Genomic DNA, 18,430 nt, shown 5'->3' with positions numbered 1-18,430 from the left:
CCCTCAGTTTCAGCCAAGCCAAAAAGCCCTGTGGGCTGTATGAGACCCCAGGTCAGACAGCTGGGGGGGAAAAGCCCCCAGCTCCCTCCACCCTGAGCGGAGCTATCTGAGAGATCCCGGCCCATCCAGGCTGAGCTCTGGGGTAGCCTGTGCTGAGGCATGTGATGCTCAAGAGGCACCCCCAGCCCCAGCCCCAGCTCTGGCTGGTGGATTAGCTTGGTCTGTGGGGGTGCAGGAAGCCCCAAGATTTGAGTGGAGAGAAGAAAAGGTATATATATACCTGGGAGTTAGACAGAGGGAGGCTGCTGATGAGATTAGAAGGGTTGGAGAAGCGGCAGACTAGAGATGGGGCTACAAGGATGCAGGAGAAGGCTAAAGGACTAGGAGCAGAGAAAAGAGAGGCAGAAGGGCAGACTGACAGAACAGACAGACAGAAGGTCAGTGAGAGAGAAACACAGGGGTTCAGCGGTGGCAGTAAGGAGAGGAAAGTTAGAAGCAGGGGGATTTACAAAGTGAAAGGGGCTCAGAGTTAGAATAAAGGACCTGAGCGGCCTAAGGCAAGAGGCAGCTAAGGGCCTTATTGTATTAAAGAAGTTCCAGGCCCAGCAGGTGGGAAAGAGATGCAGTGGAGCACTCGCAATGCAGTCAGGTTGTACATTTTATTTCCTTGTATTCTTAATTTTAAATAGTATCTCATAAATAAACTCTGCTTTGATTGTTTAGTTAAGAGTCTCCTTAATCCTTTGCTTATCAATTTTGGGAGTGGAGCAGTGTGGTAGATCTTTATAAATGGCCCATATTAAGGTAATAGCAGTCAGATAGCCAAATAGTCAACAGTCCCAGATTAAGTACCCCAATCAAATTAGTACCCCCAAATTAGGCAAGCTAGCTAAAATATTTTTACACATTTGAATGGTGACTGCAGCAGGACTTACGGCCCAATTAGAATTTCTCTAAACTTATAATTTTTCATATAATCATAACTTTTATAAGTCCAAAATTATGAATTTTTCCAGATTAGATTAGCTAGTTAATAATTATTTTTTTTACAGATGTCATAACAAATTTTCATTCCTTCCAAGTTTTACTAATAGATTTATGCCTCTTTTTTGTATTTATTCATTCCATTAGACTAAAAAAACGCTTTCTGTGCATTATCTCATTTGATTTAATTGTACTATTTTACATTTTTATGGTGCCTTAGTTTTAAAAAATTATCTCTCCCTCTTGCTATCCTCTTAACTGAACAATTCAAACAGAAGTCCTTACCTCCTGACTAGGAATAATTTAAAAAATCCAGATACCTACATTTAGCACAAGTGGTTTTCAGTGGGATTTCATTCAGCTGAATTCCCAAGCCTTTGAAAAATATTTATCCCCATCTCTTAAATAAATATCATAATCTTTCATGACATATAGGATGGTGGAAGGCCTTATTACAATATTTAAGCTCTATTTGGGAACTTTTATAATCTTGGAACAATTCTACTCAGCATATTAATGTATTTATCATTCCATCATTTTTTAAAGAGACAAGTTTTCCAGGTCCACTAGAAGTAAAAAAATCCCCCAAACATTTTTTTGGGGGGTGATGTTTTATAATGTGATAAAGATTCCTGTATCTTATAGGTTCATGAGGACTTTTTCCCGACAATGGTTTTCATGTAACCTTCAATGATTTTCTTCAGTAAAAATTTCCCCGGGGGGGGGGGGGGTGGGTGGGTGGGGGGAGGAGTGGGGGTGGGGGGAGGAGAGGATCACCTAGGTTTCCTAGTGGATAAAAGACTGGCCCTGGATTCAGGAGGACCTGAGTTCAAATACAGCCTCAGACACTGGACACTTACTAGCTGTGTCACCCTGAGCAAGTCACTTAACCCTCATTGCCCCGGGGGAAAAACAAACAAACAAAAAACCCTATTGCAGTCTCCAGTACTTTTGTCTTTGTTTTGTCTTGGTCATGACAAGCATACCTTCCCCTCCCCCCCACCCCAAGCCACCCAGCCATGATTGTAATTCTTTTTATTGTTCTTATAGCTAGTCTTCCAGCTTCACTGTGGAGGAAATAATAACAACCCTTCCAACTACCAGGTCCTTCTGGAAGTCTTTAATTGTTTTCTGATGGCTAACTAGACTGTTTTGTAACAAGAGTTTGTCAGTTCCTATTATTGTTTTTCATTTTTGACCACACTTTACTTTGTACTTTAGTACAACTAATCCTGTTTCATTATGGGTTTGAAAACATGGAAATGCTGTAGTTCCCCATACTAGCAGCTGCTGCAACATGTCATAGTATCGAAGTATACTTTTTAAGAACTATAACTTTTCCATGTTTCCTTTAATTGATACCCATTCTTTAAAATTACATTTAAAAATAGCAAAATAGAACAATTTGTTTATGGCACAAAATCTAGCTTTAGGATGACAAAGGACCAGCTAAATGTGGGTAAACCAGCTCAATTTAGTTTCATCTAGTTATGGGCAGCCTTTCTGAATTAGCCTGGTCTGAGCAGAAGCAAATAGGTATAACCATTGCTAGCACAAAATGGAACCATTGGAAAATTATTGCTTGTCCCAAATAATTCACACGTGATTAGTAAGCAACTTGACAACAGGTACTGTTTCATTTATGTCCTAGCACATAGTAAGTGCCCGATACATGTTTATATGTTGACCTTCCTGTACTCTGTATTTACTAATCTGATTATTGTCCTCTTCTTTAACCCACTCTAGTCTTATACAGAGGAAGAGTGCCCCCAAGGCACCAAGCTCATTCTTGTTTTTTACCTTTTTATAAATAAACCTTCAAAAACAATACATCTGTATTGTGGGGACATTAATACTAGTATCAGTTAATTCACACTATTAACTACATCATGATACAATATATATCAAGTGCTTTGCAACCTTAAAGTGCTAATAATTATGACTTATTGTTTTATTATTAGTGTTTCCCTTTTATGAACATTTATTTAACTCTTCTGGGGATGTAACAGTATCAAAGCATGAAAGAAAAAAATATGTAGTTAACTTAATTCATTTTACATTTTGTCTTCTCTTTTTGAGGGGATGAAGCATAGATGCATATTGGAATGTGCTTGTAATTTGGTCAAAATTCTGTCCCAGGGGCCTTTGTGTAAAATCATAAGCAGTGGGGCAGCTAGGTGGCACAGTGGATAGAGCACCAGCCCTGGAGTCAAGAGGACCTGAGTTCAAATTTGGCCTCAGACACTTAACACTTACTAGCTGTGTGACCCTGGGCAAGTCACTTAACCCCCATTGCCTCACTAAAAAAAAAAGAGAAAAAAAAATCATAAGCAGTTCTTACAGCTGCCTTTGCCAGGAAGCTGTACCAAAGGAAACACGTAGCCCTGTGGGCCACTGATGTTGCCTTCCTGATATTTTAATCATTGACACTAATTCTGACTTGCTCTTGTGCTAAAAAAAAAAAAAAAGGAACTTTAAATAACATCTTTTTTTTTTTTTAGGTCAGGGATGCTTAATCTTTAGTGAAAATGAACTACTTTTTCATTTCCCTGAAATCTTGAGATTAATGGCCATGGGGGATGGGGTTGAGGGAGAATGAAGAAGCATTGTTGTCAGGAAAGTTGCTGAGTAGATTGGAGGTCAGTTGCTATTGCCTACCTTATTCCAGAGCATACTGGCAAATCTTGGTTGGGGCAGAGCAGATCGTGGTAGAGCTAGGTGATAGTAACCAGTATGGAGCTCTACCAGGTAAGATTTCTAGATCTAGTGGTAGATCCTGTTAAAGTGATAAGGGTTTTAAGGTCTTCAGTTTGATCAAGTAAAGTTTTCAATTGCTGCAGCTGCCAAGGAAGTACCATGCCACTGTGGTTTCTATTCCTGTCTAAAATTAAAAATATCTAGGAGTGAACTTAGTTCCTACAATAGTTTGGGTATCCAGTGCTAGAGGAAAAATTGCTATCTAAATAGTATCTAAAGCATGGAGGTACTGGGGACTGGGCGGTTAGGTGGTGTGGTAGATAGAGTGTCAGGCTTGGAGTCAGGAGGACTAGTCTGAGTTCAGATCTGGCCTCAGACACTTACTAGCCATGTGATCCTGGGCAACTCACTTAACCCAATTTGCCTCAATTTCCCCATCTATAAAAAATGAGCTGGGGGGCAGCTAGGTGGCGCAGTGGATAGAGCACCGGCCCTGGAGTTAGGAGTACCTGAGTTCAAATCCGGCCTCAGACACTTAGCACTTACTAGCTGTGTGACCCTGGGCAAGTCACTTAACCCCAATTGCCTCACTAAAAATATATATATAAAATGAGCTGGAGGGGGAAGCTAGGTGGTGAAGTGGATAAAGCACTGGCCCTCGATTCAGGAGTACCTGAGTTCAAATCTGGTCTCAGACACTTGACACTTACTAGCTGTGTGACCCTGGGCCACACTTAACCCTCATTGCCTCCCCCCCCCCCAGATGAACTGGAAAAGGAAATGGCAAACCACTCCAGTATCTCTGCCAAGAAAACCCCAAATGGGGTCATGAAGAGTCAGACACTACTGAAAAACAATTGGGGACTAGTTAGATATCTTGTTGTTAGGCTGGCACTTAATTCCTGCCCACCTAGCTATCTAGTATGAATCAAAAGGGTGGGAGAGTATGTGGATTTCTGACACTCACTAAAGGGTCATTCATTCTATCCCCGCTGTCCCTGGTGGTCCTATGAAATAACAAGAGCCCTCAAAGTGTGCAACAGAATGAATACCACATAACAGTCTCATTTATGCAAACACAGACTTCACTAGTTTTAAAGAATGATATTTTAAGGTTTAAAGTTTAAAATTCTATTAAATTGTATTCCCATTTCTGAAGATTTTGTTCATAATCAGGAGCCTTAAGGAGAGCATTCAGTGAAAAACTTAAGTCCTTATAGGGTAGAGTGAAAAGAACACAGGCTCTGGAGTCAGAATGCCTGGATTAAAATTCCATCTCTTATACATGCTTCTCCTGTCACCCTGATTCCTCATCTGTAAAATGGGGGAGTTTGACTAGGTGGCCTCTTTACATTCCTTATAGTTACTTATAGATCTAGATATCTATGATTTTGTGTATTTGTATTGGGTAACTTTTTCAACACTTGAACTCACTCACTCATTTAAATTTTCTTGCTCACTTCTTTGTGATCATTCTCAGAAATGATGCTACACCTTCTTGTAGGTAGTTGGATGAATCTTCAGGTTTCTTCATTTTAACCTGAGATTTCAAAGTGAAGTCTTAAAAGCAGAAGGCGAATGTCAGCAGGTAGCACGGTATAGTAGAAAGAGTACTAGCTTAGGTACCAGGAGACCTAGGCTAAACTCCCAATTCTCCTACTTTACAAATCCTGAAATCTTGAGAAAGTGGATCTTAATTTCCCTATCTGCAAAATGAAACAAGTGGACAAGTTCCTTCTTTTTCTAAAGTTTCTAAACTTTTTCGAAAGTTTTATAAGTTTATGATAGCTGCTAAATGGCAAGAAGAAATTTATAGGGAAAAAACTTTTTTAATCAAAAAGGAAAAAAAATTAAAAGTATTAAAATATGTAAAACAATAGAAAATATTTTTAAATCATTATGACTAATTTTGGCACAATAACAGCATGAAAAGTTGAATTCTTTAATCTCATTTCAATAGTTAACAAACATATGACAACAAGTGTGGTGTAGTGGTTAGAGGACAATCTTAATCAGACTGCTGGATTCAAGTCCTGCCTCAGACATATTTGGGTAGAGTAACGGCACAATTCATTTTCCCTCTCAATGCCCCAGGCAACTCTTTCAGACAATAAATGACTACAGGTCAGTTGCTGATCTGCATTAATAGTAATAAATCCATACACTAATGAAATCCACAAACCTAGATTCCTTGCAATTCCACTCTGTTCCCAATCAAACTGGGTAATAACAAAATGAAGCTTTGAAACTTCTAGTCTGTTACCTTGTCTCCCCTTGTAGAATAGTTGAATCAGGTCAAGCTGTATAGTAGAAAATTTCCTCAGACTTCACCTTTTTTTCCCCTTTAAACTACACTCTCTCTGTGACAAAATATGGAGATGAGGAGAGCACAAAACCAGAGGTTTGATTTATATTCTCCAGACGTCTTCAGTGAGCTTTGCGATTATATTTACTTGAGCAAAACATCAAGCTTTTAGGTAAATGACATATTTGAACATACACGTTTTGTGAAGTTGTAAAGTCATTTCTTCCTCTCCTAATCCTCTTTCCTCCCCTAAATAAACTTTTATTATTCATAACTTCACTTTTTTTTAAACTGTAGCCTTTTTCTTATTGGTTGGTTCTAAGGAATTTATGCATGTTCTTTCTAGAAGACAGACTCTCCTTTTTTCAATTCTACGTATGTCAAATGACTTGAGACAAATGTTAAAAGAAATTTTCCTTCAGGCCATGCCATGACTGATAAAGCAAACTCGGGAAATAAGACAAAAGGAGTTTATTGTAGCACACCAAGGCAGCAATATTGGGTGGGTCCAGGCCCTGATTTCAAAGTGCCCAGTGCATTTAAAGACAGGAGTAAAAAACTTCCATATATAGGAAAGAAAATAGTGGTACACATTTCAAATGAGATGGTGCTAGTGCCATCTCAGCTCCTGTCCTATTAAAGCATCATAGAGAGATCAAATTAGTACTAAGGAGTTGGGATTATTACACATGCAGGCTGTCCTTTCCTGCAGGCTGGCTGGCACTCACCCTAAAGATTAGGCAAAGTGGAAAGATGGGGTCACTCTGACTAACTCTGATCTCAGAAAGATGTCATTCAAGACAGCATACTTTACAATGAAATGCACAATTAAAAAAGGGTATTTACATCCATTTCTTTCAATTTACCCCCATCAGGCTAGTCCTGGCTCACAGATATCAAAATATTGAGAAGGTCTATTCTCTGGCACTCATAGAGGGCTCTGGCTAGCTTTCCAACAGTGGCACCTTTGTTGCCTTCCCTCATCAGCCACTTCTGGAACATCTGGTAAACCTTTTCTCTAAGTCCATCTCGATCATAGTCATGGTCGATTTCATCAATCTGGGATTCAGTGAAGCCCAACCTCCGGGCAAGATTTTTCCAAATCCTTCCAAGATTATCTCTCACTGGGTCCAGATGTTTATCAAGTAGGCTAGTAGTATCTCCTACCAAAGGAAAAGAGAAGCATCTATATATAATATTCCAAAAAACAAATTCCCATGCCTCCTTAAACTGATAATCATTCTCAGGTCCAGGAAGGGGGCTGAACTAGTTGATTTCTGAAGTCCCTTACACCTTACATTTACTATGATGCTAAGCATACTAAGGGTATAGAGTTTTATGTTGGGAGAAAAGAAATGCATTTTATTTCCAAATTCTCCTTCTTTGAACCCAGAAAGATTCTTGAAATGTACCCTTTCCTGGAAGGGAAAGAAAAATGCTTTTACTCATCTCTGAGTTATGCTGTACATATCTTGTTTGTATCTTTTTTTTTTTTCTTTTTGGTGAGGCAATTGGGGTTAAGTGACTTGCCCAGGGTCACACAGCTAGTAAGTGTTAAATGTCTGAGGCCGGATTTGAACTCAGGTCCTCCTGACTCCACAGCCGGTGCTCTATCCACTGCGCCACCTAGCTGCCCCTCTTTGTATCTTGACTTCTCCATTAGACTGGGGGTTCCTTGAGAGGAGGGACTGTTTTTTGCCTTTCTTTGTCTCCCCAGTGCTTAGCACAACGCTTAGCACAGAGTAGGTGCTTCATAAATTCTAGCTGACTTGACTTCCTGATTTTTTCTTTTTTTTACCTAACTGAATCAGAGAACCCTTGATCATTATTGTCATCTGTATTCTTTCCCTCTTTATTCCTATCTTGGCTACTCTCGTATTCAAAAGATGCATAATGTAATCAAGCAAAGTTAGGAAAAAGCATCTGTGTGCCCTAGGGAAGTTAAAAATCATATTTCCTATGCAGGTATACCCTGTTTTATTGCATTTTGTCAAATTCATCTAATCCATGATGAGCCAAGAAATAGCATTTTGAATGTCAAAGCATTGAATGCTATAAATCAACCAGCACCCTATTTCTGTACTCCTAGAAGCTGGTCTGAATCTGAACAGATGTCTGAAGGTGTCCTCTGCAAGCCAACTTGAATTAAAAAAAACAACCTAGAAAATCAGGTTAGTTTGGGGATTATCTTACGGTTTGGGCACTACTTGGTGAAGGTCAAGTTTTTGGAAATTTTGGGGTTAATAACTCAGTAAGCTGTTGTGTAGGGAGAAGAAAGGAGACAGGAAAATAAGGTGATTATAAGAATTCTATCCCTCTTGAAAGAGAAAATCATAACGAATTGAGAAAAGGTTTCTTCAAAGAGATATTACCAAATATATGTAGATACTTGGATTCTGGCTCTTGAATGTTTGTAAATGTGTTTTCAGAAGGCAGACTGTTGTTGTCAACCATCATGTAATTGTTTCTTCCAACCTGAATGCCAGTACTGTTGACAAACTTGCATTTTATTGAGTCTTCTAAAGAGATACCAAAATAGGGAGAAGAGGGAGGGGAAAATAAACATAGTCGAATGAGTATAATTTCAAAGAAATTGGAAAAGCACAGCACGTTTAGGGTTAAGTCTAATCAAGTTAATTTCTCATTCTGTATAACTCTCTCAAAATACAAATACCTATAGGTTAGTATTATGGAGCCAAGTTTCTCAGCCTAGGTTTACATCATCACCTTACTAAACATATCATTTTAAAAACAGGTGAAGTAGAGATGGGAAGGCAAAAGTTTGAAAAGGTCACTGAAAACTTAGCTTTAGATATTTTTGGTATGCTTACCCTGTGAATTTGAGTGAGCATCTAGTGAATTATCAACATTTATCCTTGGTGTCCCAACTGAAAATAATGACAGTCAACACAATAGGATTATTATTCAAAGTATATTATGTTGTACTGTCTTTTTAGAACATAAACTATGAAAAGTTATGTGATAGTGACTAGGCATTTTGAAAAAGGTGAAACATAAGAAGTCTTCCACTCCTGTTATTTACAAATTTTAAAAAATATGAAGGAGGCCATCTTCTTAAATTTCTAAAGTCCTCTTAGAAAGCAAAATATCTGATTTTCAAATTGTTATATCATAAGTCACTTTTAAGGATGGCATAGTATTAAAGACAAAGAAAAAGAGATGTTTGAGTTCTGAAGCAGGATGGAAAATTGTTTCCAATAGGCCAAGTTCAAAATTGATGCAACTTGGTAGGATTCAGAAAATTGTATAGCAAATGAAATCTAAGGCAATGTCTTACAGGAAAAAGTACTCAACATATGCATTTAGCACATGAACAAATTAGAACTTGGAGCCAATTGTGATAGATCTTTGATTGAAACTTTTTATCTTATAGAGTTATTTGCAATCGTCAATGTCTTTTCTATATGGCTTTCTTTTAAACCCCCTTATTGCTACCATTTAAAAATAAAAAATACTTAATTGTGGCTCTGAGAAAATCTGCAATGGTTCTGAGATGGACAAATGAATGTTAATAGTGCTCTATTTATTTGCTTTGTCTATCTATCTACATATCTATCAATCTATCATCCATCCATCTCTCTCTATCTTGCAGGGCAACGAGGGTTAAGTGACTTGCCCAGAGTCACACAGCTAGTAAGTGTCAAGTCTCTGAGGCCAGATTTGAACTCAGGACCTCCTGAATCCAGGGCGGGTGCTTTATCCACTGGGCCACCTAGCTGCCCCCATATTGTTCTTTCAAAGATTACAGGAAGCAGAATATAAGAGAGGTACAATTGGGTGCCACTTAATGGAAGCCATCAAAATTTCTAAGGAAAAACTGGCAAATACTTGATGACAAATGAATATTAAATTAGAATTAAATCACTTCCCCTTAAGACAGTCAGGATCTGTTGTCAACTCCATAACTGTTACCTAGGCTTGCTGGATGTACAGGAAACTGAGGAGCAAAGGAGAAATTCTTCATCATACTTGACATGTCTGTAATGTGACCTGTATAATGACAAAAAAAGAGAAAATCTAAGTCTTGCTACCTTACCCTCAATAAACAAAAATAAAACAGAAAAGCATAGAAAATCCTTTCCTATTTGTTATAGTTATATTTTAAAAATAACACTAATGCATACTTCAAACTATAGAAAAAGAGAAAAATATAAAGCTAGCTAGCAAGAATTAGATGGCTGCCAAGGTTCCTTCCAGAGCTAACTATACAGTCCCATAAGAATATGGGATCAAGCATTTATAAGCCAAAGCCTCTTACAGGCCAAAGAAAAGTCTAGTCTGGAGAAAAAATAAAAACAATATTTAGGAAGTATCTGCAGCTATCCTCTATACGGGGGACAATTTTCAACAACCTGAATTATTATTTATTTTTTTTTTGTGGGGCAATGAGGGTTAGGTGACTTGCCTAGGGTCACACAGCTAGTAAGTGTCAAGTGTCCGAGGCCAGCTTTGAACTCAGGTCCTCCTGTATCCAGGGCCAGTGTTCCATCCACTGCACCACCTAGCTGCCCCTGAATTACTTTTAAATTTTGTTAAAGTCTCATAGAGTATCAATAGGAAAAATGCTCATACCTCTTATGCTAATGAACCCAACTAGAACATGAAGTACTCCAAGGGAAGATCAAATGAGGGAAAATGGACACATTTAGGCTTTCCTGTGTTTATATATGACTCAAAGAACTGGTTTTGGAAGAATAATCTTTTGAAATATATCACACTTATTTATAATATTGTGGATTGTATTATCTCTAGGACAGTGATTCTTGGTTCTTGCAACATGGAAGTACAAAGTGCACCACATACAAAGATGTGCTTTTCTTTTTTTTTTTTAAAGCATTTTTCCATTGTCGAATTGAAGTTACCAAATAAAAGAGATCTTTTTTTAAAAAAAAAAAACCCTTAAATTTAATAGTTGTTTTTATCCTAGTAAAAGTTCTACAAGCTATTTTGAAAGAGAGATTACATGTGGGAGCTGGTGGAGGAGGTAATAATTGCTAGTCTTTTATTGTAGGAATATGACCCAGTGCTTTAGTGTATCCTTTTTGATAATTGCCATTTGTAAATTCTCTCCACTTAAAAAAATGTGCTTAGAACCATTGGAAATTGTTACTCATCTTTGTCTACAAACTATGAAGTAACAAAATGTTAAATTTTCTAAAGAAGAGATTCTTAACCTTTTTTTGTATGTGATTATGGACCCCTCTGACAGTCCAGTGGAGCCTATGGACCTTTTAACAGAATAATTCTATTAAACGCATAAAATAAAATACATAGAATTGGGGCGGCTAGGTGGCGCAGTGGATAAAGCACCGGCCCTGGATTCAGGAGTTCCTGAGTTCAAATCCGGCCTCAGATACTTGATACTTACTAGCTGTGTGACCTTGGGCAAGTCACTTAACCCCTACTGCCCCGCAAAAAAAAAAAATACATAGAATTACAAAGGAAACCAATTATATTGAAATTGTTCTTGTTATTGTTCAGTCATTTTTTGTCCTGACTCTTCGTGACCCCATCTGAAGTTTTCTTGACAAACATAGTGAAGTGGTTTGCCATTTCCTTCTTCAGCTCATTTTACAGATGAGGAATGAAGGAAAACAGGGTGAAGTGACTTGCCTAGGGTCACACAGCTATTATGTGTCTGAGGCCAGATTTGAACTCCTGATTTCAGGTTTGTCACTCTATCCACTGTGCCATCTAACTGTCCTGTACTGAAATACAGTTATCAAAATATATTTTAAAAACTAAACAAATTGGGGCAGCTAGATGGCGCAGTGGTTAAAGCACCGGCCCTGAATTCAGGAGTACCTGAGTTCAAATCTGGCCTCAGACACTTGACACTTACTAGCTGTGTGACCCTGGGCAAGTCACTTAACCCCCATTGCCTGCAAAAAAACAAAAAACAAAAAAACCAAAACAGTAAAAACTAAACAAATTAATGGACCAGAGGTTAAGAACACCTACTTAACAAATGTTTCTTGGACCAAAATCCAACTTTCCTCACCCTAAGTAGCCTGTTCATGGTTCCATGAACTTGCCATTTGCCAAATGTTAAAATGACAACTGCTCACCCATATGTACAAACTACAATAGAGTTAGTTTCAACTTTCCTTTCAGGAAGCTACTAGATATAGGAAAGAAGCAGATAAAAAAATCAGAGTCAAAAAGCTGGATTGATTACCTAGCGTATTGAATGGGAGAGTCGGCATGTTTGCTCCTGTGGTAGACTCAGGCACAGGTATTTTAAAGGGGCTAGGTACATTGCTTAGGGTTAGTCCATAGATATTGTTTGTTCTTGGCTCTATTGAACTTGATCCAAAAATTTGGTTATTCAACAGTGGTCCTGGTAGTGGGGTAGATGGTTCTGCTGGTTGCTGTATTAGATTTCTGTGACTGTTTGCATTAGGAGAACAGGAGCCCCTCCCAGGAATGAAAGTATTCTGATAAAACCCAGGCTTCTGAGGTTGAGCAGGTCCTACTGTGAAAGGGTCATGGGAGACTCTTCGTCTCCTTTCTTCTTCTCTTTGTCTCCTTTCTTCTTCTCTTTGTCTCTTTTCTTCTTCTCTTTTAGCTGCAATAGATTTAGCCTGACTGTTTGTCAGCTTATCCATTCGGCTGCCAAAGAGATGGTAGTTTGCTTCTTCCTGTAACTTGCTTTGTAGGCTCTGGTCCTCAGGAAAGGCCTCATTCTCCACCGGCTGGTTTTCAGGGTAGGGAGCAAACATGGACTCATCAATATAACCAGTCCTGAGTTCCTGGGAGCTATGGAGTGAATTGGGTTGTTCTGTAGCATGGAAAGAAGAAGTAAAAGTATTAAATGAAAGCATCTCTCAACACATGAAAAAAAAGTATGGCATATCTTAACGCTGGTATGTATAATAACTGATATTTACATAAAACTTTAAAGTTTGTTTGCAAATTGCTTTGTAGACATTATCTCAGACAAATCTCACCATCATTATGTCAGTGAACCTTACCAGAGCACCATGGAAAAATTTGAAAACAATTAAAAGAAATCTGTAAGCCTCTTCTTTCCCTTGGGTGGTTAGAGAGATAATAAATGATAATTCATATGTAGGAAGAATGGTACAATATAAAGAGAGATCCAGAAATAAAGGCACCCTAGTTAAAGGAGGAATGTCTAGGAATTACTTTGGCCAATTGTGACAAAAGAAAGGAGGAAGCTTACCTCAATTATTGAAAAAGGAAATGTTGAAAGGAGAGAGAGGAAAAAGTTGTGCTAAACTTCAAATTGTCATGGTAAAGCTAGAACTTCTTATGATAAAATTCAATTATTTATATTAAAAGTCCCTTTTTATCACCATCAGGTAATTTATAATGAAAAAGCATCTTTTTATCTGTTGTTCTAAATAAATATTATAGGGGGCCGCTAGGTGGCGCAGTAGATAAAGCACCAGCCCTGGATTCAGGAGGACCTGAGTTCAAACCCAGCCTCAGACACTTGACACTTACTAGCTGTGTGACCTTGGGTAAGTCACTTAACCTTCATTGCCCTGTGCAAAAAAATAAAGATAAAAAATAATAAAAAAATATTATAATGTCGTACCTAGATCACTTATCCTCCTTCACAACCACTTCACAAGCATTTCTATGACCAGAAATAGCCCACATTCTGCATATAATATGTATCTTTTCAATTGTGTTAGCATTTAGTTATAGAGTGGTTTAAAAATAAGAAAATATGGTGCAGTGGATAAAGCACTGGCCCTGGATTCAGGAGGACCTGAGTTCAAATCCAGCCTCAGATACTTGACGTTTACTAGTTGTGTGACCCTGGGCAAGTCACTTAACTCTTATTGCCCTGCAAAAAAAATAAATAAAAATAAGAAAATAAACATGAAAATATCCACAATCTCAGTATTTTGTGCAGGCAAAGTAAGGATCAACCAGGGCCTGTCCACCTTCCACAGGAAGCACAGCAAGAAAGAAGTATGGCATGGCATAGTGGTTGAGAGAGCAGGTGGGGGACATGCAGCCCCATAAGATGGATTTGGGAGGATTCTATAAGGCCAGCAGCTTTGACATAGCTCTTTTGGCTGAGGTTCTTATGATCAACATTTTTAGGAAAGTAGACAAGGGTAGAACTGCTACCATATTCTTGGTGAAGTGGCAACAATTTTTGTGAATTGCAGAGTTCAGGTATAAGAATAGGAAGAGAGAAGCATATCATTCCCAATGGTCATTTCTGTGCCTTCCCTTTGGGAACAGGGTCAGGGGAATTATCCTGTCTGCATTCCTGAGGAGTAGGGAGTCCATGTTTCCTGTCACCTAGCAGTCAAGCATGTTGGAAAAAGGGCTGTGATGAAACATGTGGCCAAGATCTGTGGAGACTATGCTATGGGGACACTCTCTTGCAGTCAGTCCCCCACTATGAGAGTGTTTATTCCGCTGGTTCCATTACCCTGATTGTCAGAAGTCGGGGGGCCTCTGACAAGTAGGAAGATGACCAGCCAGTTCCACTACCTAATACCACAGTCCTGAGAAGCAGCAGGGATGATAGGAAGGAGATAGGAAGTTTAAATACTTATTGTCTGTGCCATATATTTGGCATTCAATCACATTCTGCATCTGATAAATCATGTTTTTACTTAAAGTTTTGTGTATATATTTAGAATCCCCAAGAAGATTACAAAGTTTTTGAGGGCAAGAGAACTATTACATTTCTTTGGTTTTTTGTTTGTTTGTGGGGTTTTTTTTTTGGCAGGGCAATGAGGGTTAAGTGACTTGCCCAGGGTCACACAGCTAGTGTCAAGTGTCTGAAGCCGGATTTGAACTCAGGTACTCCTGAATCTAGGGCTGGTGCTTTACCACTGCGCCATCTAGCTGTCCCCTATTACATTTCTTTGTATCCAGCTTTGTGTCTGGAGGTATTTTAAAAAGGGTAAACCCACAGTAGAAGTATATTAAATAAATGAAAGTACAAGTGAAGTCACTTGCAGGTATCCTGGAAGTTACCTGAATTTGTTCTGCTTGGGGGCACGGGGGTTGAATCAATCTGGAGAGACTGCATCCTTTTCACTACTTCATTTGGAGCAGGATATGCTTCCTATAGAAAAAGTCAAAAACAAGAAGCAAAGCTTTTGCAAGCAGCAAACACAATACAGTTATGGAAAACACAAAATCATATGAATAATCACATTCAAAGTCTGAGATGGGAGAGACCTTTGCCACCATCTAGTCCAACCCATTTCTGAGTAAGAATGCCTTTTACAACATCTCCAACAAATTTATTATGCAGCCTTTGCTTAAAGGCTTCTAGTGACAGACAGGCCATGACCTCCTAAGGCAGCCTGTTATACCCCTGGACATTACTAATTATCAGGAGGCTTTTCTTTACATTATGACTAAATTTGCCTTTCAGAAACTTCCACCTATTGCTCTTGGCTCAACTGTTTGTGACCAAGCAGAACAAATCTAATCATCTCTTCACTGCAACAGCTCTTCAAATACAGAGGATCATAAAATGATAGATTTAGAGATAGAAAGTACACGAAAGGTCATCTCGTCCAACTCCCTAATTTTACAAATGAGGAAATTGAGACCCAGAGATGTTAGGGTTTGACACAAAGTCTCACACAGGTTGTAAGTGGCAGAGTCAGCTCTTTGGACTCCAAATTAAGAAATCTTAAAGATATCTAACGTGTCACTCCTAAGTCTTCCCTTCCCTAGGCTAAGCATCCTCATTTCTTTTTTTTTTTTTTAGTGAGGCAATTGGGGTTAAGTGACTTGCCCAGGGTCACACAGCTAGTAAGTGTTAAGTGTCTGAGGCCGGATTTGAACGCAGGTACTCCTGACTCCAGGGCCGGTGCTTTATCCACTGTGCCACCTAGCTGCCCCCATCCTCATTTCTTTTGACCATTTATTTCTCACATAATATGATCTCTAAGACCTTGACCATCCTCTGGATATCCTTCCACTTATCAGTCTCTTTCTTAAAATGTGGCACCCAGAAATGAGCACAATACTCCAGGGTGTGGTTAGACCAGGACAGAATACAGCAGGGCTATTTCCTGCCTCATTCTGGACTATTTATTTTTTCACATAGCCTAAGACCTGATTTGTTGGTTTTTTTCCCCTGCTACTACCATTGCAATACTGATTTATGATACAGATTAATTTTTTTTGTTTTGGTGAGGCAATTGGGATTAAGTGACTTACCCAAGGTCACACAGCTAGTAAGTGTCAAGTGTCTGAGGTCAGATTTGAACTCAGGTCCTCCTGACTCCAGGGTCGGTGCTCTATCCACTGCGCCACCTAGCTGCCCCAATACTGATTTATATTAAGCACACAGTCCATTACCCACACCCATGCCCCTAATCTTTTTTAGTCACATGATGCCTAACTACTACTTATAAAATTGATTTTTTAAAAAAATCTCAGGGTAAGACTTTACATTCATCACTATTAAATTTCACCATAATCAATTTAGTTTATTGTTTTAAACTGTCAAGATGCTTTTTCATCTTGATTTGGTTATTCAGTGTGTTAGCTATGCCTTCCATTTCGGTGTTATCTACAGACATTGTAAGTGTGTCATCTATGCCTTCCTCAAAGTCACTGATAAAAATGTTAAATAGTATGGGGGCCAAGGACCCATCCCTTGAATATTCTAGTAAAGATTTCCAAGTTGACACTGAACCTTGAATAATAATAATGACAACAGCTCACATTTACATGTCATTTTAGGGTTTGCAAAATGTTTTCCTGACAACAACTTTGTGAGATAAGTAAGGAAATATTATCTCCATTTTACAGTGAGAAAACTGGCACAGAGAGGGCTAAGTGACTTACCCAGGTTCACCTGGCTAGTAAATGTCAAAGTAGTAAGTTTCACCCAAGTACCCTAACTCTGAGTTCAGTCCTCTCTCCACTACATCATATAACCTCTTCTTACAGTACTTTTTGGCAATTCAGCATGTTCTGAATCCAGTTAACTATGCTATCATATTCTCCATAAAGACAGAATGAGAAATTTTGTAAATACTTTGCTGACATCTAGAGAAATGTATCCATAGCATGCTTCTGACCTTAGAAATCTTGTCAAAAAGATAAAGGTTTGTCTGGCATGACTCTCGCCTTTTTGTTTGTTTGTTTTGCGGGGCAATGGGGGCTAAGTGACTTGCCCAGGGTCACACAGCTAGTAAGTGTCAAGTGTCTGAGGCTGGATTTGAACTCAGGAACTCCTGAATCCAGGGCCGGTGCTTTATCCACTGTGCCACCTAGCTGTCCCATGACTCTAGTCTTGATGAAGCCATACTCATAATTATCTGTGAACATCACTGCTTCCTTTTCTAGATGTTCACTCATTGTAACTTCAGTAAAATGTTCTAGAATTTTGTCAAGAATTGAAGCCAAGCTCTTTGATTTATAATTTGCAGACTCAACCTCTCTTCCCTATTTTGAAAATTGGGACAACATTTGTCCTTCTTTGGGCCTGAGTATCTCTTCTGTTCTCTACCATATTTCAAAGATCACTAACAATGGCTCAGGCATTACACCTACCAGTTCTTTCAGTACCCAAGGATCTAGTTCACCTTGGTCTAGTGACGAATTCATCAAGGGCAGCTAGACAATCTCTTATCATCTCTATACTTATCTTGAGTTTCAATTCCCTATTAGCCATTTTTTGTTCTATACTTTTCAGTCCAAAGATCATTCTCTGTGATAGAGAGAAAGCAGAGTGAACAGAATAAAACTGTATAATTCTTCCTACTCTTAGCTTCCCCCTTCCATTTTAATTTTTCCATCCACCCTGAGTTAAGGGCACCTCATCCTTCTTTGATCCTCTTTTCCCCAGATAGCAAAAGTCTTTTGCTTTTTAGCATAAAAAGATTAATCTGTCTATAAAAGAAAAACAAATGAAAACTCAGCAGCTAATGTTCATTTTTTGTGGTCACCAAGATGAAGTTCTTGGAAAAACCACAGAAGCAGTAGCTATACCTCCTTGTTATGTTTAAGCATACAAATATGTGAAATAAATGTTAATTTCTAAGCATCCACTACTGTACTTACTTTTAATTTCTTCACATCTTCTTCTACCTTTTCTTCAAATCGTTCAAGGTATAAAGGTCTGAATTCTTGTTCGATTTCTGTGAAAAATTTTTTTTTAAAGTTTTAACGTTTTTTAGCAAAAAAGTAAAAATATTGATTTGTCATATCTTTATAAAGTGAAATGACCCTGGAGTGCTTTTAGAGATTACTGGAAATAGCAAAAGAAAAACCAAAAGTCCCTTGATTAAAAAAAATAAGAAAGTTGATAATAGGTCAGGCAGGAAGTACAGCATGCTAAGAGACTATAGGAAGCAAAGGGCCTTGGGTTGTTATTGTCTTTCCCAGCTTCCCCTTTACAGAGCAGAGCAGACTGATTCAGCACTTCTTATTTTGATCTACCACTTGAATGGTTTC

The 18,430-nt window shown here is 38.5% G+C and overlaps 1 protein-coding gene across 1 annotated transcript in view; it reads right to left on the bottom strand.

The window, feature by feature from the left end:
* Positions 1-4,467: 4,467 nt before the first annotated feature.
* The window catches only part of RIPK1 (receptor interacting serine/threonine kinase 1), a 54,274-nt gene continuing 40,311 nt past the window's right edge, over positions 4,468-18,430 (bottom strand). The window contains exons 11-17 of the mRNA XM_043962573.1: positions 18,038-18,114; positions 14,981-15,071; positions 12,186-12,788; positions 9,920-9,997; positions 8,818-8,874; positions 8,359-8,505; positions 4,468-7,149 (exon numbers count right to left, since the gene is read on the bottom strand). Coding sequence (XP_043818508.1) covers positions 6,863-7,149; positions 8,359-8,505; positions 8,818-8,874; positions 9,920-9,997; positions 12,186-12,788; positions 14,981-15,071; positions 18,038-18,114 — 1,340 coding nt within the window. The 3' untranslated portion in view covers positions 4,468-6,862. The remainder of the gene's footprint in view (positions 7,150-8,358; positions 8,506-8,817; positions 8,875-9,919; positions 9,998-12,185; positions 12,789-14,980; positions 15,072-18,037; positions 18,115-18,430) is intronic.

This window comes from Dromiciops gliroides, chromosome 1 (genome assembly GCF_019393635.1).
Source record: "Dromiciops gliroides isolate mDroGli1 chromosome 1, mDroGli1.pri, whole genome shotgun sequence".
Taxonomy (NCBI): Eukaryota; Metazoa; Chordata; class Mammalia; order Microbiotheria; family Microbiotheriidae; genus Dromiciops; species Dromiciops gliroides.
The sequence above is the reverse complement of the archived record's forward strand: the minus strand, read 5'-3'. Positions and strand labels throughout refer to the sequence as shown.